This window comes from Cucurbitaria berberidis (genome assembly GCF_010015615.1).
Source record: "Cucurbitaria berberidis CBS 394.84 unplaced genomic scaffold K460scaffold_5, whole genome shotgun sequence".
NCBI classification, from domain to species: Eukaryota; Fungi; Ascomycota; class Dothideomycetes; order Pleosporales; family Cucurbitariaceae; genus Cucurbitaria; species Cucurbitaria berberidis.
In genome coordinates this window covers 2,174,628-2,201,113 of record NW_024468939.1, presented here as the reverse complement: position 1 = coordinate 2,201,113, position 26,486 = coordinate 2,174,628, and the positions used below count along the sequence as shown (strand labels likewise).

Below are 26,486 nucleotides of genomic sequence, written 5' to 3'. Positions count from 1 at the left end.
AGACCAACAAGTCCTCGAGCAAACGCGACAGTCTTGGGCATAGACACAGCATGTATGTGCTCAGCTGCGTTCGCGGCCCCTTACCATGATTCGTACCATGGCACGCTCGGGGCAACGTTCGGGCTGCGAAGGCTGATGTGCGATGCGACGGGCTGAGATGTGACTCGCCACAAGGCGCGAATGGTTTATTGCAAAAAAAACCCTATTTGCAAAGTGCGACAGCGCCCAATGCGAGCGAGACGCTCAGTCCTTCTCAAGCGTGATTTGCGTAGAAACCTCCCACTTCTGTCCTCCACTGCCGTATCCCCCGCCCAAGCGATTCCGCACCATGCTGCCAATGCGATCGCGAAGGCGTCCTATGTCCTCCAAATTGCGCACCCGCAGCTTCAGGTTGGCCTGGCACAGTCCATAGTGAACTTGCCAGAACTTGGCTTCCTCCACTACACTAATCGACGGGTCCGTCTCGATGTCGTACATGACATCCGACACCCCGGGACCAGAGTAGGACATTAGCAGCATCTTTCCCAATGTCCATCCTTGGATCCAGCCTAGCGCCACCATAGCAAACGCAACCGAAAAGGACAGAGTGCGATCCAGCCAGACATACATCTGAATACTGAGAAGTGGCAGAAGTAAAAGCAGCGTCGAGCAAGACAGGGTAAGGAAATGAGAAGGATTGCTCAACACCGAAGGCAGATTGGCAATTGCCCCCAGTCTCATCACCTTGCCAATGCGAGCGTGATTCTTGAGCAAGATCGCTGAGACAAGGGTTGAAACAATCCCACTCAGGGCAGCAAGATCAATGCTGCCTGGCGATACTCGCTCGTGAGCGTCCGCGTGATGCGCTTGGTGTCCACCTGTGTTCTCCAGCGCATGTGTTAAACCGTGAGATATAAGATCCAACCCCATGAACAAAAGTCCAACGGACATTCCTAGTCCCGCGATGACTTCCAAGCGCTCGAACCCGAAGGGATGGCGTATACTCGATCGCTTCCAAAGTTCAAAGTTAGAACCAATGTCCACTGCTATGCACAGGAATGCTCCAAGCGCATCGTAGAATATCAGGCGAGAAAGCACAGTAAGCGCCAAAGATTCGTGTGCGCCCCATTGTACAAGACCTGCCACTACCAGATGGCAGAAGCACCATGCTAGTCGTAGCTTTTGATCCTTGGACATGGACGATCGATACTCCTTGAAGGTGGGAACAGGAAGCGAAGCAGGGAGCTGGAGCGGAGCGCGCGGCGCAGGTTCGAGAAAGATCTGGTGGGAAACGCTACTGTGTTTGTACTTGTGTCCTCGTCTACGGCCAATGTCCTGCAAATGTCAGTTTACCTTCATGTCACACGGATACGGACATACATTTTGTTTAGCTTGCGTCCGCTCAGGCTGGTAGGGGACAGGCTGGAAGTTGAACGGGTTGCGACCGTTCTCTGACCCGTTCAATGAAAGCGCATCTGTATCATTTGTCCCGCTGGCAGCACTTGCTGGGGTATACGGAAAGGTTGCGCTTGCAGGCGTGTAGATGGTGCTAGGCGATGGCCTCTGGGATATAGAATCGTTTGGCGCGAGAGTCGCATACTGCCTGGAAGGGAATGTTGCAGACATAGGAGAGAGCGTATTCGTGCCGAATCCCAGTTTCCCAGGCGACAGCTCGCCCTCAAGTCCAAGGCCAACAGGTTGCGTAGTGTCTTCTTCAGGGGGCGGCGTAGGGGTGCGCGGCGGCAATGGCAATGGCATATTCGAAGCCATGACGGATAATTGAATGAGTGACGGTAAGGAATGACACTATGGGGAGAGCATAGCACGGTGAACAAAGATAAGAGGCCGCGAGAGACACTGGACGAGTAGTGGAGGGGGATGAAGGTTGGCCTCCACGTGCGAGGTTCGGTGGACCCTGCAGCCAATGCGCGCTCTCCAAGGCCGCATCCAAGGGACCCGCACCGCAGCATCCCACATCTGTCCGAGACATGACGCTACACCTTGGCTGTTCTCGATGAAGTGAACGCGAAACATGCCGCTTCCTAGTTGACGGCGCACTGGATGCCGTGTGCACGACGAAGATGGACGATGGGGCCAGTCCACAGCGCCAGCGCAACCATGGACTGCCACACGCGCCTGCGCAGAGGGTGAAGAGCAACGATGGGGATACGAATAGGCCAAGTCATAAGCGAAGCAAGTCTGGGGACATTCTGGGTAGTGCTCCAACCTTGAAGTCTTCAATTGACGCTACAACAAAGTCGTCAATGGCAGACGAAGCTGACAGGCAAGATGAGTATGCGGACGGCGCAACAGGGGCTGCTTCCATTACAACCGCCCTTCAACAGCGCCAGGGCAGGAAGAGAACAGGATCTCTAAGGAAAGCAGCAATGGCGAAGATGCGAGAGCGAAGCAGCTCGCTACGCAATGAGCGCACTGCCGTCAAGGCCGCAGCTATCACCACAACAATAAGCACAACCTCGTCGGACGGCGGAGCGAATTCTCACCCGTTCAACTACGACAAGGTGCCGCAAAACTCCTTCTCATTAGACAGCGGATGGCCGCAATCTAGCACAATGTCTCAGGCCTCGTTCGCCGCCGGTAATGACTCGCTCGACGAAGTGGAGCGTCCAACCCCACAACTGCACGCATCGTCTACAGGTACCCCCGTCAGGCCCTACGCATCGACCACCGATGAGGATGATATGGCGTCTTTCTCCCATCCTTCCGCCTCGAGTAGCACTTCTTCCTTCAACGCTACAGCCCAAGGGCTCCCCGCAATGTCCCTCTCACGCCGCCGCTCGAACCGCAGCGAGCGACGCACCTCCCCCGTGATAGACGAACCGCCCTCCGCCTTGGGCTTGGACGATGAGTGGGATTACAGCGAGACTGAGTGGTGGGGCTGGATTGTGCTCCTAGTTACCTGGATAGTATTTGTCGTGGGAATGGGCTCATGTCTCGGCGTGTGGAGCTGGGCATGGGATGTTGGCGAGACACCTTATGCACCGCCAGAGCTGGAAGACGATGCGACGTTACCAATCACGGGATACTATCCTGCCTTGATCGTCTGTACAGCAGTAATGAGCTGGGTCTGGGTCGTGGTTGCCTGGGTGGGCATGAAGTACTTTCGACACGCCAAAGTGGTCAGCGACGATGGCTAGCTGTCTTGGAAGCAGAAATGCCGACAAATACGACAAATATCGACATCGGGTCGCATGAAGCATTTGCGCTGACTAGTTTTTTGTATCCTGGTATGTTCGCTTTGCGATTCCGCTATATTAGCGATATGTTCCCAGACTTGAAACACTAAGGCTTATCGCCACTATTAAGTGTCCTTAGCAACTTCATTGTTACATGCTTATCACAGACGTATCCACATTCTTACTTAATCCTTCTCTTACTCCTGGCTCCGATCTCAAATTCTGCAGCACCGGACCGTTTCTCTAACCGTTTTCGCAGTGTCTAACGGTGTTTAAGATGAACTTTTCGTGTCACCAATTTCTCTCGTTCTTCATCTTAGACCTGTTTCAACGCTCGGTCTACCTACGCTTCAAAGCTTCCATCCTCCATTTCGGGCACGGCACGAATCTCTGGGCCTCATTACAGCAACCCGCGATTCTTGTGTAGGCGTTTCGCTTGCTATTGCAGTATGGTTAGTGTGAGTCGAAATGTAATTTCTCCGTCTGCAACCCCTTAAAGCCCATGTTTCCCAGAATGCGTATTGAACAGGAACAGATTTCAAGATGCGACGAGCCGACCATGGCGTTGCGCAGGAATCCGCAGAGGGAGTGCAGGACAGAGAAAACTCGACCTCCAGTAACCACAATTAAGACCGAAGCAATCACTATCATGTCCTCTAAGATCACTCAGAGCGAAAGAGGTGGAAAGGAAAGGCATGGCAGATGCAGGAAGACTAGCCTAGGTACTACCAAGATACGCCAACTCAACGCGCGCGCGCTTCAGGATCCTCGAATCCTCATCAATCCGCCATTTCCATTTTTTCAGCTACCTCGAGAGATTCGGGATCAAGTTTATTCATACCTAGTCGTTCCGCAACGGTCACATCGTGCACCTGTGATCGAGGCAGCCACGATTCTCAAGGATCGGAAGAAGCGCGTGACTACACAAACAGCTCGGGAACGGCTGAACAGACAACGAGTCTCCAGCGGAATACGCCCGGTTTGTGCTCGAACGACGATCTCTGAGCCCATTGTACACCTGAATCTTCTTCGAGTATCCCATAGGATGTACTGCGAAGTGAGCGACTATCTATACAGCAGCAACCGGTTCGCCGTATCCCTTTGCAAACTTCCCTCTACCGCCATTGAAATTCCAGATGGCTGGGACCTCTCCCGAGTCAAAAGGCTGCAGCTGGAGCTTCAACTGAAGGACTCCCCGCGAATGAACAGCTACATCGATTGGACGCCTTTCTTCTCCAAGTTCTCGGCGCTCCGCGTGCTACATATCCTGCCTACGTTCCATCCACGGTACTACGATTGGGCACATACAGAATTATGTGACTGGCGAACGACACACTATGTTCACAAGGCATTTTTTAGAGAATTGCTTGCTGCTATACCTAGTCATGTCGACCTAAGACTAGGGTCTTCGTTGGATTTGACAGATGAGATGGAGTTGCAGGGTAGAATACCTGTCAGCCGGACACTAATAGTGGACATGTACGCGGAGCTGGGTATGCGTAAAGCATAGGAAGATCCTTGTGGTCGCCAATATTAGTACACTAAAATAAGAAGGAATATTATTAATAATGTAGCAAATGGAGATATCCTATTATATACTACAGCCGTGCGTACTATTGCCAACGTATTATGCATATGTTAACAGGGGTCATAATGTATATGACTGATGTATTAGATGTTATAGTGTACAAAATATATCATGCCTTTGCATACACTGCAGCCTGCTGCCAAGAAAATATACCAAACAGCATGCTTGTAAGACGTACCATAGTAGCATAGCTATTGGCCAACTACTCCCCAGGACATACGAAGAGCAAAAATAAAGTTCGAATTGTCCTGAGCAAGCCCAGGCACGAGATTAAATGTCCCCTTCGTGGATCGAACACGATACCTCCAGATTTTGTGACCGAAGACTTCAGTCTGGCGCTCTCCCAATTGAGCTAAGGAGACTGGATTTCATTGGTCAGTTTTAAAATAGTAATGGACATATAGTTTGGTATAATGATGCCCTACTATATGTACTAATTGGAATGATCCTGGAAACCTTGAACCGCTCATAATGGTAATATTGACTAGAGATGTGCAGTGTGCGGGCATTACTGAAGATGTCTGAATCGGGTTTGGGTTCTGCCCCGACAAGGCTCTTAGCGGACTTCCGAACTTCTGACTGGAGCTCCGCAACTTCTAGCTCCACTTCAACTCCAAGCTCACCAAGTCGCAACATAGCAAAGAAGGGCAACAATTGCTTCGCGCCTTTCAAAATGCAGCCTTCACCCCTCACGAACCCATTGGCAACTGTCACTCAACTTGAGACCTCCGGTTCGCAACTCGATGGCATACCAACCGATCTCGAGGATTCAATACGCTTCGCGGGTGCCAGACTCACACAAGCTGCCGGCATGCTGCTCAGACTACCACAAGAGGTCATTGCGCAAGCTATTCTTGTGTTTATGAGATTCTGGGTCGGTCCCGACGGTGGCAGTCTGGCTGAGTTCGGCGCAGAGGTACGCGCAATTCTACCTACAACCATGACAGCTAGATAACAATAATGTAGCAAGTCTCAGCAGCCTCCCTTTACCTCACGACAAAGCTCTCAGCATATCCCAAATCCGCACGGAGTCTCATAAACGTATATGCTTACCTCTCCTCCAACCCCACTACGTTCGCGAACCTCGACCACCTTCAGCAAAAGCCTCCGGAAACCTCATATTTCGTCTCAGAAGGCACATACGAACGCCGTCGGGCAACACTCTTCTCGACCGAACAGCGCATTTTGAAGACCCTCGGCTTCCAGATACAAGTCAATCTGCCTTACACGCTCTGCATCACATACCTGCAGGCGCTGGACGTCTTTACGCATCCCCGCGCATCCGAACTCGCTAAACGCGCCATATCCCACTTGAACACAGCCTTATTGAGTCCACAAATGCTGTATCTTACACACCAGCCAACAAGCCTAGCGACGGCGGCAATTTATCTAGCGGCGAGGGAAGTGAACATCAAGATGCCGGAGGTAGAGTGGTGGGAGGTATTCGATACCGATAGAGAGGAGTTGGGATTTCTGTGTGTGGGCATGTTGAGTGTAGAGGGGTTTGCGCAGCAGGAGAGGGAGAAGTGGGAAGGGACCAGGGTGCCGTTGGATGTCAAGGATCTAGAGGCAGAGATGAAGAGGAGGAGCGAGATAACCCAGGATTAGGCTGATGAATTTGACGTCAACATATGACAATCAGGCTTCACGCAGAGGCTGATCTGTATGATTTCAACGAACCATGCAAGAGAGCAACAAGGCTCCATGAGCCGTTTGAGAACGTTGTATCTCATTGGCTCGAGCTTGACGACGATTGCCATTACATCACAAGATTACGACACATGACAGCCGGCCTGGAGTAGAGCTTGAAGAAACGAACGACCAACTGAGCAGACCGCAGGGTCCAGGACATATCTTCACGAATCGGAAGCCGCAGCTCAGGCGCAGAGTGAATCAATAGCGCACACACATTCACAATTGAACGCGTCTACAGCAACTAGGCAGCACTTTGTCTGTCTGGATATATCAAGACCTCGAGTCGCTCCATCAAGTAAAGCATCTTTTTCTAGGCTATGTTGTGGTCCAAGTGCAGGCTTGTTTTAAACTACCGGAATCCTCCTGGGTTGCACAATACTCCACGGCAGTTCGTCGAGCGCATTGAGACTACGGAGAAGGCTACAAGATACTATCAACTGGATGGATAACTTCGCCTTTCCCGCCATGAGCAACATGAGCGATACGGTCTTGAAATTTTAAAACCTACACTGACGTTGGAACTGACCTACACAACTTCATCCGCATTCGAAGTGTGGGTGAACCGCTTAGAGCTCTAGTGCTTCACTATACATCAAAGTACTACTATCATCGACTGCCAATCACTTTCGCTCACCAGATCCTATCGTCGCTTCCTCCTCTGACTAGCGAACTGAACTCATCAACGACAGTTACAGAACGGCTGAAACCGATGTCAATTCCAACTAAATCAGAACCTATCACTAAGAAGCCAACGACCGTTCACGAAACTGAGGCTGATAGCTTGTACATTGTACGGACATACCGTTCCTCCGAATCTTCTAGTTCCCAATCTACAAGAGAAGCATATTGAGTGAGACATTGTGCACGTGAGAAACAATTGTATTGTCACATCAACGTCTTACTTCACAGCGTGTCTAGCAATAGTAAGATCCGAGAGAGTTTTCTTCAATTATAGTCCCTGATTTATTTCCTTTTTCATATCATAGCTCGCTCAATACGTTCTCCCGCCTCTCCCTATAATCTAGAGAAATGCCTCGCCGCGCTGCTCCACGCGACCCTCCCACCGGCGCCGTCGACTCCTGGCTTGACTTGTACCCACCCACAGCCTCGACATCAAACTCGATTTCAACGCCTCGCAAACCTACGACCAACCCCAAGATAGTAGCTCGAATCGACGAGATCCGTAATGTCCTCGCCGACATGAAGATCACCATGGCCAACCGCAAGTATTTCCTCAAGCTAAACAAATACGACAGTTGGTACTGCACGCACTGCACCCCCGGCAACGTAATCGGCGCGTGCGGCCATACATGTCCGCTTCTCCGTCCTCGCGATAAGATGTATAATCCGCCCATTACAAATGGATGGGTGCAACGTGCCACTGCCGACTGTGCAGCCTACCAAGAGATTGTAGACGACATGGACGCGAGGGGCAACCAGGTGTACGCAGCTACAGTAAGCAGGTGGGAGCGTGCTGTTGAGAAGTTGAGGCTTAGTGGGCGTACGGAGGCGGAGCGGCATGCAGATTTGAACTGGTCGCAGGTTCCGCGCGTGAATACCCGAGCTGGTTTCAAGCCGGGCTGGGGCTTTGAGGAGCACTGGGGTAAGGGGCCAGCGGCGTGTGATGAGATTGCTCCGGATAACCCTCGTAGGAATTCGAAGCGTGGCGTGACTGTCGATGAGGAGGTCTCTCAGAAGCGAGTCAAGTGGTCTTAAGATGGTGTGTTCGGCTTATCAAGGTAGGTTCTGCTTGCAGTGTCAGTCATGGTAAGACGTCTATAGTGTGGTATTCCTCTGGTGTTAATTTTAATTCATGGTCTCTAGCTTTACGTAACTATCTCGTTTCTCATAGTGCGTCTTAAAACTTAGGTGAAGTGCTGTTCACGTCGCGCGTTCCCGTTCCTTCCATGTCAACGCAAACCGTGGCTCGTGCACCAAAAGGTTACTTTCATGAGTGAAGAACTGCCCCAAACTCTGGCTCTCGAGGTCTTTCTACAGGACGCACGGCCAGGGGAGACGAGTGCCTCCACATGTCCAAGTGCGTCCATCGCCTAAGGACTGTATTGAGCTGGTCCGCCTACGCCACAAATTCTTTGAATGCGTGCAGCCATTGGTAAATATAAAGGACCAGCCGAGGATGGATGAGGTAAGAAGGTGGTTGTGTGCCGAGGAGAGCATGCAACGGATGCAGATGGAGTTGAAGTAGACCAAGAGAGAGTTGGAGGAGGCCAAGAGGCAGCTGGCAGCTCAACAGACTCGACGCCGGTCGCCTACCTTCATCGACCCCACGGATGAGCCTCACCGGTTGATTAAGCCAGAGTCTGGTCTCGATAACGGAGAGGATGAGACTCGGGGGCGAATCAGGCGAGAGTAAGCTTGCGGTTACGACATGTCATGACATGCCTTGCCTTGCATAGGGGCGTATTGCCACGCCTCTCATGTAGCCTCCATAGCAGTAATGACAATGAGGCCTGGAGGCCTTCGCAACATCATCAGCTCTCTTCTTCTAATAATAGTTCCTTGCTGGTGATTAGGACTATAATACGTTTAGTTCACATAGACACTTCAACTCAATCTAGTTGTAGGGAGACTGACTACACAGGTAAGATATGTGATTTCTCAACCTTCAAATGCGTTCATGTCGCAGACATGGTGTTTAGAACTTCCTCCATCTCATCCCCTTTCATCGATTGAATACCCAAATCTGAGCGCCATCTAGATGCATATATCCCTCCAATGCCATGCCAGACATATGATAACAAAGTTAAGGAGATTCGTCTCAGTGTACATTTATCTTAATTACTCACATTCCTCATCGGCGGAAATAATCCTTCTGTCCATCCCTCTCTGGGCTGTACGGCGTGTACACCGTCCCTTGATTCCCCATTGGCGCCGCATCAGCCAGCAGATTCCTATCGTCGTGGATCTGATACGGAATGCTAGAACTGCTATCTACTCTCCTCAATGCAGGGTCTGGGCTCGGGCTGTACTCTCTCAAGGCACTCGGCGTTTGATGATAACCTGCCGGGTATGTGACACCAAGCTCATCATTGCCCACTGTCCTCTCCGAGTCTCGTGATGATGATCGTCCGCGTTGACTGTCGCTGAACGTGGAGCCGGGTGTATCGGGGCGGCTGATACTGGCGCCGTATACAGAACCTTCGCCGCCGTGCTCGTCGCTGAATTCGGGTCGGTCTTTGAAGTTCTCAAAGTCCATTTTATTTTCTGATACGAATTCGAAGGGCGCGGGTCCTGCTGCGGCCTTGCCAGGATGCTCCTTGCTCATTCGCTTCATGGTGTAGACGTCGCTGAAAGCTGCTGTATCGCCTAGATCTCCGTCTAGTCGTCCGCGGTAGACTTCGCCGAGGAGGTGCTTGCTCTTTTCGTGTACCATTGGCACGGTCAGCTTCTGGTAAAGTGCAGGATGGCTAGCAGCAAGTCAGTGTATGTTTCAGGTGTGACTGATAAGTGCAACTTACCCGAAGCGAACGGCAACTCGATCCCGCCTTCGCGATTCCTTATCAATCGGCGTAGGAGCCTCTCCTCCCTTAGACGTTTCGCCCTTGGTATAGTACTTCAGTGAGTTGTCGTACGTGTTCTTGCAGTAGAACTTGAACGCGAGCAACCCCAGAGGAAGGGGGGCCATGGCGCCAAGCATCATCCACTTCGCATCAAACCCGCGAGCAACCACCAACAGTGCAACGATGCAATTAGACAAGAAAGTCCCGATCAACATGCGGTTGAAGAGAACGCGCCAAAAAGCACCCCCTGACTCGTTCTTGGTGCAGAAGACGTACATTAGGAGATACTTTTTCATCCAGGAGTCCAAAGAGAAGTAGAAAGCAACAACGATCAAAGTAATCGGTTGCAATGGAGCAAAGCACAGGGCCACTGTCGAATAGAAAAGGAAATAGTTGTAGTAACTGGCATAATCAAACGGAGGCGGCGCTGTACGCATGATAAGCTCTCGCGGTGTCGGATTCAAAAACTTGCGCGAGAAGCTGCCCCAAGCAAGATTGACAGCTTGGGAAAGATCAACAGCCGCACCCAGATTACGCTGAACAAGCCAAGTTACCCAAAAGGGCGAGACTTCGCATAGTGTTCTCATAATCGTGACAAAGAAGTCAAGCTCCTTGATGATGGCTTTGTAAGGCATCTTTTGGTCTTTCGCCAATTTGACGATTAACACGACCATGCCATACACGGCACTGAAGAGCGAGAACACGAAAAGGTTGTTGAAAACAAAGAAGGCGTACAGCTGGGCGGTGACGTGTCGTTCTCGTGAAGTTTTAGTAAGGTCCCCTGCCTTCATGGACAACCGACGGAATATAATTGGTAAAAAGTAGTAGAACAACGACGTCAGCGCGGGAGCCAAAAGACCTTGCACGACTGCCCAAAATCGCGGATGCGCGTTGAACTCGGTCGAGAAATCTTTCCAGACGTAGGCGAGATTAGTAAACTTGGATAGGAACACGGCGATCAAGGCGTTGGGGATGAAATAGAGGGCCGTCAGAAGGGAGATCCAGAAGTTGTTAACGATCCGTCTCCAGCGCCTAGTTTTCGGATCCAAAGGCAGATTCTTCCAAATGATGTCTTTCGGTTTGGGGCCAAGCCGTACAGTAGTTCCCTTGGGGTGCTTGCTGCGGGCTGCAAATGCCACACTGTGTGCAGACTCAATAGACTCGTAACTTGCAAAGCCATAAGGCATTGCATCTCTCTTGTCGACGGTTTCACGGACTTCTTTGATCTGAGCTTCTAAGAGCTGGATCCGGGCTGTGAGGTAGTCGATCGCATCCACCTTCTGTTTTTTGTCCGTATGTTCGAGATCTTTCTTTGATGGTGTGCATAGTGGACGATCTGCAGGAAGACGATTTGGATTCTTCAGGTACTTCGCTAGCACCGTCTCCAATTCCATGACTGCCTCTTCATGCGCCTCAATGAGATCTGGGATATCCTTCACGTTCCGGCCAATTGAGGCTCTGGGCACCTCGGGCGTAGTCCGCAGGCTGTCCGTCACTTCAAGGATACCCTGATCACTTCGAAGGTTCCGGTCGATGTCGGTGATCATTAGGGTCCGCGAGTGGAGGCTGTTCTGGTACTCTGGACTCTCTAGATACTTGCGTCGCAATCGATGGACAGCACGGTAGGTCCACCACAGAAAGCCGCACACAACGATGTCGACAACGTAGGCTAGCACGACAAAAGCCCAGAAGATGTTGCCCATGAGGTCTCTAGGCGTCATCAGGATGATGGCCGTCTTTGCGTTTGCCTTGTTGAACTTCTTCTGGAATTCCACCGATCGTGTGACATTTACGGGCACGATGATGGCGCAACCCACGATTGCTAGGATGACGAACATGTTCCTGCACATTCGGGCGAAGCGCAGAAATATTGTTGCGTCGAGGCCAATCTTCTCCACATATTCATCTTCATTTGTTTTGAAAACCGGTTTGTACCACGCGAAGAGGCCTCTGCCTATCGGTGGCGGTCGATGCTTCTCGTCGGTGTGGCGGAGACGGGGAGCGTAAACGATGGTATTAAATGGTCGCAAGAGTAAAAACCCGACAAATATAGCGGAAGTGATAGCGAGCGATGTTCCTATAGCGATTATGACTGAGTCTTGCGAGACCTGAAGAGATTAGCAGAAGCACTTGTGAGTTAGACATGTCCACGTACCGTTGCGCCTAGTGGGTTGTCCGACAGCAACTGCTCGAACTTCTTCTTTACGCTCTCGTCCCGCGGGAGCATGGTATTCGCCGGTGTCCAAGTCATGATGAGTGTATGTACAAGAGCGAGCGGGCAAGACGTCGATAAGGGGATCGGGCGTGTGCGTGTGCGCTCGAATTAATATGTGTAACGACGGTTGAGCGAGGGATCTGGAAGATCAGCGCATGTCTTCTGTGACCTCTCTGCAGCTGCAAAGACAATCCGAAAGAGTGATCAGGTAACAAATAATGAGATAACAAGAAACAACACAGAAAATTCCCCACAAAGAGCGTGTGGTAAAAGAGAGAACCGTCCAGGTCAAAGAAGCAGTCGCGTCGAACAGCGTTGGGAACAAAAAAGGGCCGCGATGACGAACAGGCAGCCCTGGCCGACGACCCCTGTGCTTCCACCATCTGCGCCCTCTCATTCGTTCCACCTCGCGCCGGTTTAACGCCGGATCTCTAGTTCGCGGCAACGAGCATTTTATTTTTGGGTCGAGATTTAGGTCGTGGACATTCTTCCTCATCAGGTATGGTCATCCCTTAGCTTTTCACCAGTTTTGCGGAGCGCTGCCATGGACGCCGCTACTGTGCCCCGCCACTGTATTCCACGTAACCTCGTGTTGGGAGAAATACGGAGTATCCCGCAGTCCCTTATCGTTGCGTGGAGACGCGAGGGATGATGTCTCACATGTCCTGTGTCAGATGGCGTTTAATGAAAACGTTCAAGGTTAAATTTGATTTGGTAGGGTAGTGCCAAAAGTCGCCAGCATCATGTTTCAGGTCGTGGTTGGTGACGAGGCGCTTATTCCTACGCTTGCTACACATCATGAACATCGTTTCATGCGTGAGATTGTGCAAGTATCAATGAAGCAGTCAGCGTAGATCTGGCAATCATTACTTGGGCAAAACGCATAGGCGTAGAGGTTTGATGGTTTATTGGCTCTGGGTGCGACGACCTTGTACCTAACCATTTCCGAGTTCCCTCTGAGTGTCCATTGAACTCACATAGCCCCTCCGTGTATCCCGAACACTAAAGGTAGCTAAGCCATTGAACTCGCAAAATCCATCTGTGCAGAAAACAGTCGAAGCTCAAATGCAGACCATGATCACCCCGTGTGCCGATGTTGAGGGGAGAAGTGCACTTAGCAGCGCCGCTTGCACTCGTTCTTGCACCTGCCATCGAAAGCCTGTCATATTTGCTGGTTGCAAGTTCTATGGCGAGGGTCCTATTAGATCTGTCAATACAAAAGTTTCACTAGTTAGACGGCATGCAAAAGATTAACGCGGATTTGAATCGACGGACTATAACCTTACCTTGACGCACATCTTGAAGATATCCTGAGACGTTATCGCTGCCAGGTTACGCTTCTGCATGGAAAAATCCGAGTCAGTGCAGGCCCTGTATGTAATTTGTCTATGGATCCTTGCCTTCCATGCTCACGCACTTGACCTCTGGGGTCTGGACGCAATAAGTGCCCGGTGGGCAAGCACCATGGGGACGGCGGAAGACCCAGATTCCGTTTTGGCATTTCAATATGACAGGACCATAGGGGCTGGCACACTTGACCTCGCCATGGTTGCTGCACTGGTGGAGTTTGTTGTCTTTCGCGTAGACGGGTGCGGTGATCAAGAGGGTGAAGATGAAGTTGAGGAGCTTCATGTTGTTGTTGACTGAAGCTTGGTGAGGGCTTGATTGTTATAGACTGTGGTAGTTCTTGAGACTTCAACCAGCATTCGCGAGGGGATATATGAGAAGTGTGGTAGAGGGAAGACAGAAGATTTAAGTAGTAGAAGACGTTCTTTACATATTACTAGGAGGGGCTTAAATGAGGGAGGTGGCATGCAAGCAGCTCGCTCTGCCTTTACCTCTACTTGACCTTTACTACTTCTTTAAGCAAGTCTTTTCGTCCCAAAGCTAACTTTTGCCTAACCTTTGGCTGTGGTGGAAGCTCTCGTGTGAGGGGCGTTGGGTCACTGGCTCACACTTTGGTGAACAGAGAAGCAACGAACGAGATGCTGGATATGACTGAATATACACAATGATCTTTTAGCAGCCTGATGAACTCCTCATTGCGCACTTCCTTACCACCTGGGGCTGTTTGATATATACCCCGCTTAGATGTTACAATAAGTCGACGCCTTAGCTGGGTAGGATTTGTTATACCCGTCAGTAGACTACAATTTACTATTGAACCAACAGGCAGGACCCTTCAAGGAGTACTATATTGAGCAATATAATCAATAATGGAATAAAAATGGAATTGCTTGATGTACGTTTGAAAAGAAAGACTGAGAGTATGGAGCGAATAAAACCAACAATTAATCTCCCCGTATATGGGCAGCCTCGATGATACAAATGATAAAGAACACTAATCAGAAGATAGATGGACAATGCGTTCAGCTTTGGAGCGGATATATCGATAATAATTCTAGAGACGGAGAGAGAGAGTGAGTGTGTGGGGTGGTGTAGACGGTGACGACAGCATTGTACTCAAAAGATGTTAAAAATTTCTGTATTTCGTCAACTTGTGGAGATATCCGTAAAGATATCGAGATGTGAGCGTATTAAGATGCGTCGTCTCTTCGCCGTCCACTAGCGTCCTTGGCGGCAAGGGCCATCTCGAATTTCTGAGACCATTCAACATCCTCACGAAACCACACCGCAACGCCAATTGCACGCCCACAATGAACCTCTCAATCTTCCGGCCGGTCCTCCGTCCGTTCAAACCCCAAATAGTCCGCCCGTCGAGCGTCTTCCAGCGAATCGCGCAATGCCCGCAAGCAAGAATACCAGCATACACATCGCCCTTCTCATCCACATCGCGAATGCAGAAGAGGAGTAAGAAGGGCGGCGGCCAGGACCCACGAATCAGTATGTCTCTCAGCTTCCCCGTCTATATATCCCTCGCGAAAACCTTTGTGTTATCATAGCCAATTGCAATGCTAATGTTGTTCGTCAGCGTCCATCCGCTACCATCTCTCCCATCCCCTCACTCCCCGGCCCCTCCACTTCAGTCGGAACCGTCACCTGCGCCACTGGACGATTCACCGCGCGTGGATGCTCTTCCTGCGCAAACGTCGCTGGGCCGAGGAGCGCGACCTCGAGCGCCAATACATGTCCATGCGCGCCGCCTGTGAACACCTACGTCTCCTCGATCAAAACGGCAATAGAGTGAGCGAACAGGAGGCTGGTGGCCAGGGGCCAGATGCCGGACGCCTAGGCATGAGGGGAAGGGAGGTGGGGAGACTGTATAGGAGTGCCATGTTGAAGAGGGGGGTTTGGGGGAGTGTGCCGGTCGAGTATGCGAGGGTGCAGACCGATTTTCCAGGACGGGAGGGGTGGAACCACGCATGGACGAGGAACTAGGTGTGATGATTTTGTTGGGAGAAGTGCGACAGAAGGAGTGTAACATATGTGTATACTTGGGATATCGAAGGCAATTAAGAAGGCTGTTGGTTGCTCAGCAGTGGGTTGAGAGTCCAGTAAAGTCTCTTGTGTTGTAGCATATTCAAGTTCAACGATAGCAATCACCGGTTTGGTTATTACAAAGCGATATGTGATAAGAGTATCAGCACTCAGCCATTGTCTGCCATGCTGCCAAGTTCCACCCGGCAATCCTAAAAGACGATGCCTTCCCCCGAAAAATATACACAAAAAATAATGAGTGGAAGATGATAGTCATCATCGTCATTAGCCAAACTAAGCCCAAATGTTTCGACGAAACCTCCATGCTTGACATGTTCAGCAGAACGAAAGCAATCTTCCACCACTCTGGCCCGACTTTTGGACAAATGCAGTGACGCTCAGAAACGCCGTTAGCAATGGATTCCAAAACGATACTCCATAATACTCCACCCAATGCATTGTAAAGATAGGCAAGGCCTGTTATAAGACGATGCAGCAGCCGTTTTTCTCCCTTTTGTCGACTGACAAGAGCGCAGCGCGGGTTGCGGCCTCGAAAACATCGTCGACCCCGTCACCCGTCAGTGAACTACACTCCAAGTACTTCCGTGCGCCGATCATCTCCTTCATATCGCTGCCCTGCTTCGTGGTGGTGAATCGAAGGGACTTTTTGCGCATCTCTTCTTGAGCGAGAGGATCCTCGCGGAGATCTTTCTTCAACCCTACTAGAATGATTGGAATACCAGCACACCGTTCGCGAGCCTCCTCAGCCCACTTGTGCTTGACGTTTTCTAGCGAGTCGGGCGAATCGACCGAGAAGCCAATGAGGATAACATGGGCCTTGCTGTAGGCCAATGGACGTAAGCGCTCATAGTCTTCCTGGCCAGCAGTATCCCATAGCGCAAGTTGAACGGACTTGCCGTCTACTCTGCAGTCGGTGACGTAGTTTTCAAACACCGTCGGAACGTATCGCTGCATGTCACGTTAGCATGTCACGTCAAATAATACTCTTGCTGTGACCTACCGTGGGGAAATAACCCAGGGTGAATACGCTTAGTAGACTAGTCTTGCCACACGCGCCGTCGCCAATAATTACCAACTTCCTGGTGGTCTCAGATCAGCATGCTGTGCAAACACATCAGAGTACCACTATCGGCGAGCCCGTAGGAAGGTGGCGAGGAGCGGGAAGCTTTGAAGCAAAGAGGTGTTTGGGAGAAAGTAATTGACCAAACAGAGGAAGAATTCAACGCGAGTCGATGAAAAACTGACATGGGAGTCCTGTGCGGTGGCCTATATTTAGACGGGTGTCTCCGGACCGGGTACGCCAATGCAAGCTATGGCGCAAATACCGGGGTGGCACAGCTCAGACTATTGATGCATGCCGCAGCTGGGGCACCTCGACGCATTGCGTGAATTGAGGATACTGAAGAGAATCGCGGAGACGAGGACTCAAACAATGTGTGAAAACTCCAGAAGCCAAGGGATTCGCGAAAGAAAGATACGACGAGGGAGATTGAGGCTTGAACACGGGTGGGGAATCTGATAAGATTATGGAAACTGAACACGTACCTGCGCATCACAGGTTCGCCATTTTGCTGTGCCATTTTGAGACGGATAACGTGGATGTCGCAATTGAAGGGCGATTGTATCGGTGCGTTGGGTGGTGGGAAGCTCGAGATGGAGGCAGATGCAAAGTAGGCTCAACAACAGACAGATTGCTGTTCAGGCGGGTCGTAGGATACAGTTAAGTAGCCTTGAATTGGCGGGAGCAATGCGACTCGCGGGATATGTGCTTCGTGGTACGGGCCCAACGCGAAGAGTGCTAGTTGGTGATTGTCTCGAAGAGCGGCCAACGAGAGGTGGTAGGTGTGAGACAATAGCGCCTCCAGAAAAGGCTCGACGAGGGATTGAAGCGACAGACTACAGTGAGAGGGCGATGGCAGCGTGGGCGTGGTGCTGCGACGACGCAGTGCTACGAGCGACGAGAGGGAAGGGCTCGAGGGGGGGGTGGGATCGAGGTAAAGGTCGCAGAGGACGACGGGCGGGCGACGCCTTTAATAATGGGGGGCAGAGATGACACGGGTGGATGCACGCACGAGCTGGCGCGGGCGGCTGAGAGGACAGAGACGAGGACGATTCGTCTCGGAGGTGGTGCGGTGTTAGGTTGAGATACGATGGCAGGCCGCTGCACTGCCGCGTTCCTTCCAGAAGAGACATGTGCCAAGCCATTGGTTAGCGGCAGGTGCGATTCGCAGCCAGGTACGTCCGTCTGCCACCACCCGCGAACTCACGAGACTTGCGCCAGCACGCCCGAAGCCGACCAAGCACACGACCCCGAATCCACCTGTACCCGCAGTCTCTGCAGCAGGCGACCGAGGCGGAGGCTGCTCTGCAAACCCGCCCTTGGAGTGCGTGACGGCCCCTCCAATTCCTCCACCCTCTCACTTTTGCTCCCTCGAATAGGCCTAGACTGCCTTCCCGGCGTCATAGTCGGGCCTGGCTCTCCCTCGTCACTACGAGGACTTGCTCTGACCTTTCCCACAGCACTACCCACCCCACCCCGACCACCTCTGTCCGCTCTCATGGCCCAGGGCACCAAAGGACCCGCACAGGCGACTATGCCCCCCAACGGCACCGCAGCACACGACGCCACGGCCAGCGCTGTGAACCGCAAGAAGCAGAAGCGGCGGGAAAAGGAAGCCGCGAAGAAGGCCGCCCAAGACCCCCCCGCGCCCGCGACTGGGAAGAATGGGCATCTGAGCATACCGCCCGCCCTGGCTTCCGCCGCAGCCCAAACTCGCCCTTCCGCTCCGCAGTACGCAGACGCCGAGCTGGACGAGCCGCCGTACGACGACGACCCCGACTTCTACTCGGATGAGGACGTGGAGCACTACGAGCACGCATATGGCACAAATGGCCACTACCAGCAGCCCTATGGCCACACATCAATGCCAAGCGGGAGCGGCAAGAAGCCACGGAAGAAGAAGAAGGCGCCCTCTGCGCCCCCTCCGCTCGCCTACGCACAGCATGTTCCACAGCGTCATAGCCCCGACGCAGTCATGGGGTCAGGCTCGAAGAAGGACCGCATATGGAACACCTCGACCCAGGAAGAGCGGGAGCGCATTCGCGAGTTCTGGCTGTCTCTCGGCGAAGACGAGCGCAAGTCGCTGGTCAAAATCGAGAAGGAAGCGGTACTGCGCAAAATGAAGGAGCAACAGAAGCACTCGTGCAGCTGTACCGTGTGTGGCAGGAAGCGCACAGCGATAGAGGAGGAGCTGGAGGTGCTGTACGATGCCTACTATGAAGAACTCGAGCAGTACGCGCACCACCAACAAGACGTCGGTAGTTTCTTGCCTGAGGCTAATTATGGTTATGGTTCCAGTGCCCCGCATCCGCGCCCCATGCTGAATACCCACCCCCCTGGCCACTACGACGACGACGACGAAGACGAATACTCTGGCGATGAAGAGGAGGAAGACTACTCAAACAGCGAGATATCGTCAGAAGGCGACTATAGCTCCGAAGAACGTAGCTTGCCACCGCCCGAAGGCTCAGATTTTCTTCAGTTCGGCAGCAGTCTACAAGTAAAAGGTACGGATGCGCCGAAATCATTGTCCAGGAGCATGCTGATTCACTTACCCTAGGTGGTATACTCACAGTTGCTGACGATTTGCTAAAAAACGACGGAAAGAAATTCATAGAAATGATGGAGCAGCTTGCCGAGCGTAGAATGCAACGGGAAGAGGAAGCTCAGTTTCAGGCTCACCCGAGCATGTATCGATCTCACGCCACACACAGTCACGAGGCTCCACCAGAGGAAGACGACTTCGACGACGAAGGAGACGAAGAGGAGGGCTACGAGGACGATGACTATGAAGAGGATGAGGAAGACGAAGAAGTGCGTATTGCTTGCTGGGGTACGTATAATTGGCTAATTGGGCGTAGGATGCCATGACCGAGGAGCAGCGTATGGAGGAAGGCAGGCGGATGTTTCAGATATTTGCGGCACGAATGTTTGAGCAACGAGTACTCCAAGCATATCGAGAAAAGGTAGCCGCAGAACGCCAGAAGCGGCTACTTGAAGAACTAGAGGAGGAAGATGTGCGGAAAGACCAGAAAGAGGCCAAGAAAGCCAAGGAAGCCCAGAAGCGGAAGGAGAAGAAGGAAAAGCAGAAACAGCTGAAGGCGGAAGAGAAAGCACGCAAAGATGCTGAAATTGCTGCCAAGGAGGCCGAGGCAAAGGCTGCGGAAGAGCAACGGCTCGAAGAACAGCGCAGAAAGCGTGAGGAGCAGCGGAAGAAGAAAGAGGCAGAACGCAAGGCTCAAGAGGAAGAGAGACAGCGCAAGGAAGCTGAACGCCTGAAGCGACAGCAAGACGAGCGCGATCGCCAACTGGAAGCCGAGAGGAAAGCACGCGAACAGAAGGCCCAAGAGAAGAAGGCCAAGGATGAGGCTAAACGGCAAGAACGCGACGAGCGAGAAGGCAGGGAGAAGGAGGCTCGCGAGAAAAAAGCTCAGGAGGACAAGGACCGCAGGGAGCGCGATTCAAAAGCCAAAGCAGACAAGGATCGCATGCGGAAAGAGGAGCAAGCTGCTGCAGCAGCAGCTCACAATGCTGTTGCCGGCGCGAGGAAGGTATCTCACCCCCCTGGTGTAGCATTACCGCCTCAGTTGCTCAAGCAAGCGTCGTCGACGGGAATGCCCTCGCCTCACGTAACACCAGCTGTTCCCAAGGCACCGACACCGAATCGACAGCGGCAGACTTCACAGCAAGGAGGTTCCCATGGCTCTTCTCCTAAGACTCCACTGGTAGCACCTGGAACAAGCAAGTCGATATCTCCCACACCACAGCTACAAAACGCAATAGCGCCAAGGTCTATCCTAACAAAGCCATCAAGCTCGCAACTATCAATGCCCGCTCACCATGGTTTACCAAACTCACCGATGCCGCCCCTGGGAGCGCCTCCGGGCATGCCGGGGCCTCCGGGATTGGGTATGGGCCCTCCTGGACTCAACGGCTACCCTAGTCAAGGTCCGATAATGCCTAGTATGATGGGCCCTCGTCCTGGTGTTCCATTCTTCCCTCCTCAGCCGCCTGGCGCGCAAAACTTCCGAGGTTTCCCCCCGCCGGGCATGCCAACGCCACAAATGGGTCGTGGATTTCCCATGGAAGGTCCCCCAGGCTTTTCTGCTCCTCCAGGTTTCGCAGGGCCGAATCATGCCTTTGGCATGGGAGTACCAAGTCACTCACGGCAAGGATCGGGGTCATTTGAGAGTCCAATTGCCGCTCCCCAAGCGCAGCCGATCCAACGACCAGCGCCCATCCAGCGACCTTCTAGTGTGAAGCCGCATGATGAGAATACGGGATCTGATGTGGATGACCTTGCAAAACACCTTGGTAGCAAGGCTCTTTTGGACGACGAGGATGATCTCCCCGACCTTCCAGAGCGACGAACGAGCGTACAGCAGCCCGGTTCAATGAGAGGTGCACCACCACTTGGGTTCGGATTTGCAGATGCACCTGGCTCGCGTATTTCGGAGCCGTATGGCGCTTTTGGGGGACCGAATACTGGAAGCATTTGGGGAACACCACCCTTACAGTTTCCCACATCTGGCGCCCCGTGGGGCAATTCGCCCACCTCTGGTTTCTTCAGCACTCCGTTCCCTCGAACCATTGAACGTGTGCCGAATGAGCAACGCATAGTGTACCTCCGTCGTCTGGCGTGCGCTGCGTGCAAGACCATTGCGACCCGTCACACGACAGCGGATGGCTACATTGACGCAAACGAAGTGCACCACCAAGTCGAGGCGTTGCGGAACCCAATAGAGCCAGCAGTGTCATTGGAAGAGCTTAGGGACGCTTGTGGCATTATTGACGGCAACCACAGCAACGGTGGTGGTACCATGGGAATCAAAGAGGTTGGCGGGCGTCTCTCGCAGGTCAAGTTTGTTGACACAGCAGCACCTCCTCCGGCGCATGGCGAGATTGGTAGTCCCGTTCCCAACCACAGCGTGCTGGCTGGCGGATTCGGAAGGTTTCCTGGTCTTGGTCCTTCAAACTTCTGAGCATTGATTGGTATCCTTGTTTCAAATATTCCCTTGTCCATTGGCAGCAGTCCTATCAGTATTCGGTAACTGTGCACGGCTGGACTTTCTTCGACTCTTCAGATAGTCTGTAGCGATGCTTCTCCAGGCTGGAGGCAATCGAGTTCACTTCTCTCGTGTCCAAACCTGTGCTCCACATGGCAGTTGTTGCGTGAAGAAACTAATAAACTAACTTTGGAGCAAAGTTGCTCTCTCTCAGCCGCACCTAGCCGACCATATGCAGGATGAAGTCTCAGCTCCATTACGTTGCAAACCCGTGGCTACTGGGAGAGGCGGTCAGCCCCGCCAGGCACAGTCTCACAACCCCCGCAATGGCGACTTTGGCCAGTCCGAGGCAGGAGCAACAAATGGAGACGGTTTCGAAATGACTTGCCATCTCTTCGCAGCTAACGGAGACATTCGAATTGCGTGCAGTAGTAGACGGAGAAGCGCACCTGAAGGCTGAACGTCGATGAGCGGAATTAAAATAAACCAGGTACAAGTGGAACGTCATCGAAAGCGGAAGGGATACTCGCTCACTCAGCCCTGCGGCATCCCTGCTAGTGGGGTTTGCGTGGAGTAGCGTGGAGGGGTCCTCTTGCTGAGGCTCAGACGTCGGACATCTTTATGCATATCTCGCTTTGAGCTGACTTTTAGTCTCCCTCTCCTTCTCCTCTTCTTCTTCTCTCTTCTTCTTAATATCCTTTCCATTACGAGCACGCTTCCTCGTGCCCATATTGTTGCAAGCCGAGATTGACCGTACATCTTGAGAGAGCGAGCACCTTCACCATGGCTGATCCCATCGTCGAAGCGGCACAGAAGCATCCCGCGCCTGAGGGACTTGTCTATACCTACGGAACTGCTGGAGTAAGTCCAAGGCTCTCTGTTGCTATGAATACAAGCTAACCAGTGTCTAGTTCCGCACCAAAGCGTAAGGCTACCTCGCTGCCCCGCCCTTACCGTCGTTCCCAATACTCCAATGCCTCCCAACATTCGCTCTTCCGGAAAGTAGCTAACAAAAGTAGCGATGTTCTTGACTCTGTTCTGACCCGCGTTGGTCTAATCGCCGCCCTGCGGTCAAGAGCACTGAAAGGGAAATGGATTGGCGTCATGATTACAGCCTCGCACAACCCCCCTGAGGACAACGGCGTGAAGCTGGTGGAGCCAATGGTATGTTCTCATCTTGCATGATTCTGGAATTATTTATTGACTTGAGTCTAGGGCAACATGCTCCAAGTACGTAGCCGAAACCAAACTCGAGCGACAGAATAAGCCTAACGCATGCACATAGGAAGAGTGGGAGGTCCTAAGCACGGAAATCGCGAATCAGTCAACTCCAGAGGACGTCTCCAAGTACTATCACGAACTTGCGTCCAAGTACAAGATCGACCTCAAGACACCTGCCCGCGTCGTAGTCGCTCGCGATACCCGAGCTTCAGGGTCAAGACTGCTTGGATGCCTGCTTGACGGTCTGACAGCTGCAGGCGCTGAGTCAAAGGACTATGGCTTCCTGACAACTCCACAGCTGCACTACATGGTTCGATGCATGAACACAGAAGGGACCAAAGAGGCATACGGCGTGCCTACTGAGAAGGGATACTACGAGAAGTTTGGTGCAGCCTTCAAAACCGCTTTGAGGGGAAAGAAGCCTTCTGGACACCTGACGGTCGATTGCGCCAACGGTGTTGGTGGACCCAAGCTGGTAGAGCTAATCAAGTACCTTCCTTCAAAAGAGGAGGGTCTTGAAATTGTTGTGGTCAATGACAATGTTATCAAGCCGGAGAGTTTGAACGTCGATGTAAGGGGACTTGGCTTGATACTACATTCAATGGAGGCTAATGCATGGCTTAGTGTGGCGCCGACTTCGTCAAGACAAACCAGCGCGCTCCTCCATCATCGAAGACTGGGCCGGGCGACCGATGCTGTTCGCTCGACGGCGACGCAGATCGCGTCGTCTACTACTTCAAGGACTCACAAAACATCTTCCGTCTACTTGACGGCGACCGAATTGCCACCCTGGTGGCATCGTTCCTCGGTGACCTAGTACGCTCCAGTGGACTGGCCGAGGACCTCAAGATTGGAGTCGTGCAGACCGCATACGCGAACGGCGCGGCAACAAAGTATGTCGAGGACACTCTACACCTAAAGGTCGACTGCACAGCTACTGGAGTCAAGTACCTCCACCACGCTGCCGAGAAGCTCGACATCGGTGTCTACTTTGAGGCCAATGGCCACGGCACCGTCATCTTCTCCCACGATACACTTGAAACCATCGAGAAGCACGAACCCCGCAGTCCGGGGGAGAAAGAAGCTCTCGACGTGCTACGCGCGTGCATCAATCTCATCAACCAGTCGGTTGGTGACGCACTGTCTGATTTCCTCCTCGTGGAAGTTGTGCTTGCGCACAAGCGCTGGGGACCGCAGGAGTGGTTGTCAACGTACACCGACCTGCCCAATCGCCTGCTGAAGGTCATCGTCAACGACAGGAGGATCTTCAAAACCACCGATGCGGAACGCAAACTCACCAGCCCCGACGGCGTCCAAGCGCAAATCGACAGAGAAGTGCAAAAGGTCCGCCAGGGCCGCTCCTTCGCTCGTGCCTCTGGTACCGAGGACGCCGTCCGCGTATACGCCGAGGCAGCCACAAAGGCAGAGGCCGAGGACCTTGCTAGGAAGGTATCCGAGATTGTCAAAGCTGCGGGTGGTGCTTAGGAGGCCAAAGACCCGATTCCCCTGCGTGCCCCGCCGCTGCTGTACAGGGAGAAGGATTTCATACAAATCACTACTGACGAGCTGAGCTTGACTGACGATGAGGTGGAATGTGCAGCTGAGCTGGAACTGACGAGAGCGAGCTTTGACTTGTAGGACTTGCACAGCAACTAAAAGTTTGAGGGTTGGGGGTATGCGGATCCTTCTCATTTCTTGTTGCAGAGATGGGCTAGGATACGGATATGAAAAACGAGAGATGAAAGTTGCATGGTAGATAAAAGTCTGTGTTTTATCTTTGCGATGAATGCACCATCATTGAGGGCGTGAAGCCTACTGGCTACCTTGAAGCCTGAGCTCAGCCTCGGGATCGAGCACTGCCATGTCCCACTCTACTGCCAGGCCTTGACTTTATAGGGGCTCTAGGGAAGTTTATCGTCAATGTCCAGCATCAGCATCTCCCTCAAGCCCTGTGAGGTTTCGAAGAGAGTTTATTTTTACCCTAGCTTTTCTTACTGTGGTGAGATGTCTCGAAGCCGAATGCCCTAACAGTCGCACATGATACTGAATTCTGGGCTACAGCAATCCACTATTCGATGGCAAAAAAAGCCTGTCCACCTACACCTAAACATTTGACAGAATTAGCAAAAAAATGGACACTGTGGGAATTGAACCCACGACCTTTCACATGCTCACATTTAAGTTGTGCGAAGCGAACTAAAGACTGTTAGAAATTTATAATGTTGAGTGGGTAGTAGACAATGCTTACAATCATACCCCTAGACCAAGTGCCCTGAGTTGAAAGATTTGTGAATTGAAAAACTCATATACCTGATCATAATTGAGGTCTGAGGGTTGGAATAGGGGCTACAGCCGAGATGGGATGGGAAATTTTCCGAAAATCCGGTGCTAGGGGCAATTCCTCGAATGAAAACGGCATGCCGAACCACTGACTCGTGGTTGAGAGTATGTGGGGCAGTGTTGCCACTTGGGTTGAATGCTACGGAATCAATGCCCCAGGGTACCCTCGACGAACATCAAATTGTACAAAGAGTGACAATTTAATCTTTTTGTTCGATTAGAAGTAATCAACTAATACGATTATGCTCGTAGGTCATGCATCAAAGTATACAGCAAGCTTAGTTTGTTCACAATCGAAATAATTCCGTGTATGACGTCAAGTCATCGCCTTCATTTTGGCTATGTTATTGAATCTAGAGACAACTTCTTAATGTCCTGTCTGGGGACATAGGTTCGTAGCAGAAGACAATTTCAATTCTTCCGCTTGCCCTTATACAGCTGTCCTCATTCCATGAATCGCTCTTCCAGCTCTCCTAAACCTTCTTGCTAGTAGTCTCCTCTGCATGCTTCGCAAGCGGGTGCGTAGGGTTCGAGCTCAGTCCCGCCTTGTGGTCATCGCTGACTTGCTCAGCGTTTCCCTCCTTTGGTGCGCCGCCCTGCTTGTTGACGTTGTCTGAGGTCGAGCCTTGCTGCGCATCCGACTGGTGCTCGGGGTCGGGGGACTGGCGGCCACCTTGTTGAGCAGACATCTTGAGTATTGGTTTGGAGCTGGGTGAAGTTAGAGAGAAGGACGGGTGAGCGATAGGAAGGAATTGTGGTGCATGCTTGGAATGGAATGGAATGGAATGGACATGATAGTATGGTGGTATGGACTCACGTTGTGTTGGTTGGTAGGTGTAGTTTAGGTGCTTCTGTGGGATTGTTAGCGATGCTACGCTTGCTAGGTATTCTTCCGCTGTAGCAACACTAACCTTTGAGTTTTCGAGTAAGTAGAATTCAATCGTTGGTGATGGTGTCTGAAAGTCGCCCCACGTTGCTTTTCATTGAGATGATGCCCCACTACAACTGACGTCAGACTTAGGACGCGACTCGATCGGGCAGCTGCACAGCAGCGACGTCAACGTTCTTTAATTGCGCGTCAATTGAGTGCTTACGAAGCCTGAGATCTTGCTGATAGATATTGCGTTCATGCAGAGCTGCCCATTTGCATTATCAGGCATGGATATTACATGCGCTCTCCCTCTTTCCCATCATGGCACAGGGGCTAGCTGTAACAGATTCTTGGAGACGCGGAATCGATCGTGATGACATGGCGTGTATACCTT

The 26,486-nt window shown here is 52.1% G+C and overlaps 12 protein-coding genes and 2 non-coding genes across 14 annotated transcripts; 7 read left to right on the top strand and 7 right to left on the bottom strand.

Annotated features, from left to right (window-relative positions):
• Window positions 1-243: 243 nt before the first annotated feature.
• On the bottom strand, window positions 244-1,737 carry K460DRAFT_292022 (cation efflux family protein-like protein; the record flags this gene model as incomplete). The annotated part of the gene is made up of 2 exons (XM_040929330.1): window positions 244-1,314; window positions 1,360-1,737. The coding sequence occupies 2 exons, from the start codon at window positions 1,735-1,737 to the stop codon at window positions 244-246; spliced, it is 1,449 nt and encodes a 482-aa protein (XP_040784708.1).
• Window positions 1,738-1,986: 249 nt separating this feature from the next.
• Window positions 1,987-3,472, top strand: K460DRAFT_370139 (uncharacterized protein). The gene has a single exon (XM_040934092.1). It carries the CDS (start codon window positions 2,061-2,063, stop codon window positions 3,135-3,137), a length of 1,077 nt encoding a protein of 358 aa, XP_040784707.1. The 5' UTR covers window positions 1,987-2,060; the 3' UTR covers window positions 3,138-3,472.
• Window positions 3,408-4,857, top strand: K460DRAFT_179570 (uncharacterized protein). Its single transcript, XM_040927038.1, has one exon. It carries the CDS (start codon window positions 3,679-3,681, stop codon window positions 4,684-4,686), a length of 1,008 nt encoding a protein of 335 aa, XP_040784706.1. The 5' UTR covers window positions 3,408-3,678; the 3' UTR covers window positions 4,687-4,857.
• A 182-nt stretch (window positions 4,858-5,039) lies between these two features.
• Window positions 5,040-5,126, bottom strand: K460DRAFT_t60. The gene has a single exon. It is a non-coding gene; the product is annotated as a tRNA-Phe (tRNA).
• A 311-nt stretch (window positions 5,127-5,437) lies between these two features.
• On the top strand, window positions 5,438-6,372 carry K460DRAFT_291456 (uncharacterized protein; the record flags this gene model as incomplete). The annotated part of the gene is made up of 2 exons (XM_040929286.1): window positions 5,438-5,680; window positions 5,731-6,372. 2 exons carry the CDS (start codon window positions 5,438-5,440, stop codon window positions 6,370-6,372), a joined length of 885 nt encoding a protein of 294 aa, XP_040784705.1.
• A 1,146-nt stretch (window positions 6,373-7,518) lies between these two features.
• Window positions 7,519-8,100, top strand: K460DRAFT_268350 (uncharacterized protein; the record flags this gene model as incomplete). Its single annotated transcript, XM_040927536.1, has 1 exon — window positions 7,519-8,100. A coding segment is annotated over one exon (582 nt), but the record flags the coding sequence as incomplete, so codon positions are not given.
• Window positions 8,101-8,981: 881 nt separating this feature from the next.
• Window positions 8,982-12,519, bottom strand: K460DRAFT_345741 (DUF221-domain-containing protein). The gene is made up of 3 exons (XM_040931282.1): window positions 12,136-12,519; window positions 9,939-12,088; window positions 8,982-9,887 (listed from the first exon to the last, which is right to left on the bottom strand). The coding sequence occupies exons 1-3, from the start codon at window positions 12,229-12,231 to the stop codon at window positions 9,272-9,274; spliced, it is 2,862 nt and encodes a 953-aa protein (XP_040784703.1). The 5' UTR covers window positions 12,232-12,519; the 3' UTR covers window positions 8,982-9,271.
• Window positions 12,520-13,130: 611 nt separating this feature from the next.
• On the bottom strand, window positions 13,131-13,855 carry K460DRAFT_398203 (uncharacterized protein; the record flags this gene model as incomplete). The annotated part of the gene is made up of 3 exons (XM_040936194.1): window positions 13,613-13,855; window positions 13,269-13,402; window positions 13,131-13,234 (listed from the first exon to the last, which is right to left on the bottom strand). The coding sequence occupies exons 1-3, from the start codon at window positions 13,825-13,827 to the stop codon at window positions 13,131-13,133; spliced, it is 453 nt and encodes a 150-aa protein (XP_040784702.1). The 5' UTR covers window positions 13,828-13,855.
• Window positions 13,856-14,852: 997 nt separating this feature from the next.
• K460DRAFT_380075 (uncharacterized protein) lies at window positions 14,853-15,534 on the top strand (the record flags this gene model as incomplete). Its single annotated transcript, XM_040935229.1, has 2 exons — window positions 14,853-15,039; window positions 15,128-15,534. The coding sequence occupies 2 exons, from the start codon at window positions 14,853-14,855 to the stop codon at window positions 15,532-15,534; spliced, it is 594 nt and encodes a 197-aa protein (XP_040784701.1).
• Window positions 15,535-15,816: 282 nt separating this feature from the next.
• On the bottom strand, window positions 15,817-17,459 carry K460DRAFT_179426 (uncharacterized protein). The gene is made up of 3 exons (XM_040927037.1): window positions 17,140-17,459; window positions 16,595-16,673; window positions 15,817-16,542 (listed from the first exon to the last, which is right to left on the bottom strand). Exons 1-3 carry the CDS (start codon window positions 17,172-17,174, stop codon window positions 16,054-16,056), a joined length of 603 nt encoding a protein of 200 aa, XP_040784700.1. The 5' UTR covers window positions 17,175-17,459; the 3' UTR covers window positions 15,817-16,053.
• A 1,314-nt stretch (window positions 17,460-18,773) lies between these two features.
• Window positions 18,774-22,005, top strand: K460DRAFT_345734 (uncharacterized protein; the record flags this gene model as incomplete). The annotated part of the gene is made up of 4 exons (XM_040931281.1): window positions 18,774-18,886; window positions 18,953-19,161; window positions 19,215-19,468; window positions 19,516-22,005. The coding sequence occupies 4 exons, from the start codon at window positions 18,774-18,776 to the stop codon at window positions 21,634-21,636; spliced, it is 2,697 nt and encodes an 898-aa protein (XP_040784699.1). The 3' UTR covers window positions 21,637-22,005.
• Window positions 22,006-22,263: 258 nt separating this feature from the next.
• K460DRAFT_370130 (Phosphoacetylglucosamine mutase) lies at window positions 22,264-24,826 on the top strand. The gene is made up of 6 exons (XM_040934091.1): window positions 22,264-22,521; window positions 22,572-22,585; window positions 22,680-22,824; window positions 22,876-22,890; window positions 22,946-23,452; window positions 23,506-24,826. The coding sequence occupies exons 1-6, from the start codon at window positions 22,444-22,446 to the stop codon at window positions 24,364-24,366; spliced, it is 1,620 nt and encodes a 539-aa protein (XP_040784698.1). The 5' UTR covers window positions 22,264-22,443; the 3' UTR covers window positions 24,367-24,826.
• A 187-nt stretch (window positions 24,827-25,013) lies between these two features.
• On the bottom strand, window positions 25,014-25,154 carry K460DRAFT_t59. Its single transcript has one exon. It is a non-coding gene; the product is annotated as a tRNA-Ser (tRNA).
• A 287-nt stretch (window positions 25,155-25,441) lies between these two features.
• Window positions 25,442-26,303, bottom strand: K460DRAFT_179271 (uncharacterized protein). Its single transcript, XM_040927036.1, has 3 exons — window positions 26,133-26,303; window positions 26,035-26,072; window positions 25,442-25,929 (listed from the first exon to the last, which is right to left on the bottom strand). The coding sequence occupies exon 3, from the start codon at window positions 25,908-25,910 to the stop codon at window positions 25,695-25,697; it is 216 nt and encodes a 71-aa protein (XP_040784697.1). The 5' UTR covers window positions 25,911-25,929; window positions 26,035-26,072; window positions 26,133-26,303; the 3' UTR covers window positions 25,442-25,694.
• Window positions 26,304-26,486: the final 183 nt, after the last annotated feature.

Coding starts and splice junctions, on each gene's coding strand:
- K460DRAFT_370139 (XM_040934092.1), top strand. CDS start 2,061: ATGGACGATGGGGCCAGTCCACAGCGCCAGCGCAACCATGGACTGCCA.
- K460DRAFT_179570 (XM_040927038.1), top strand. CDS start 3,679: ATGTTTCCCAGAATGCGTATTGAACAGGAACAGATTTCAAGATGCGAC.
- K460DRAFT_345741 (XM_040931282.1), bottom strand. CDS start 12,231: ATGACTTGGACACCGGCGAATACCATGCTCCCGCGGGACGAGAGCGTA. Junction 12,089..12,135: donor ACAACCCACTAGGCGCAACG/GTACGTGGACAT, acceptor TAATCTCTTCAG/GTCTCGCAAGACTCAGTCAT. Junction 9,888..9,938: donor CGAGTTGCCGTTCGCTTCGG/GTAAGTTGCACT, acceptor ACTTGCTGCTAG/CCATCCTGCACTTTACCAGA.
- K460DRAFT_179426 (XM_040927037.1), bottom strand. CDS start 17,174: ATGGCACAGCAAAATGGCGAACCTGTGATGCGCAG. Junction 16,674..17,139: donor GGCGAACCTGTGATGCGCAG/GTACGTGTTCAG, acceptor TGAGACCACCAG/GAAGTTGGTAATTATTGGCG. Junction 16,543..16,594: donor CCCTGGGTTATTTCCCCACG/GTAGGTCACAGC, acceptor CGTGACATGCAG/CGATACGTTCCGACGGTGTT.
- K460DRAFT_370130 (XM_040934091.1), top strand. CDS start 22,444: ATGGCTGATCCCATCGTCGAAGCGGCACAGAAGCATCCCGCGCCTGAG. Junction 23,453..23,505: donor CGGAGAGTTTGAACGTCGAT/GTAAGGGGACTT, acceptor TGCATGGCTTAG/TGTGGCGCCGACTTCGTCAA.
- K460DRAFT_179271 (XM_040927036.1), bottom strand. CDS start 25,910: ATGTCTGCTCAACAAGGTGGCCGCCAGTCCCCCGACCCCGAGCACCAG.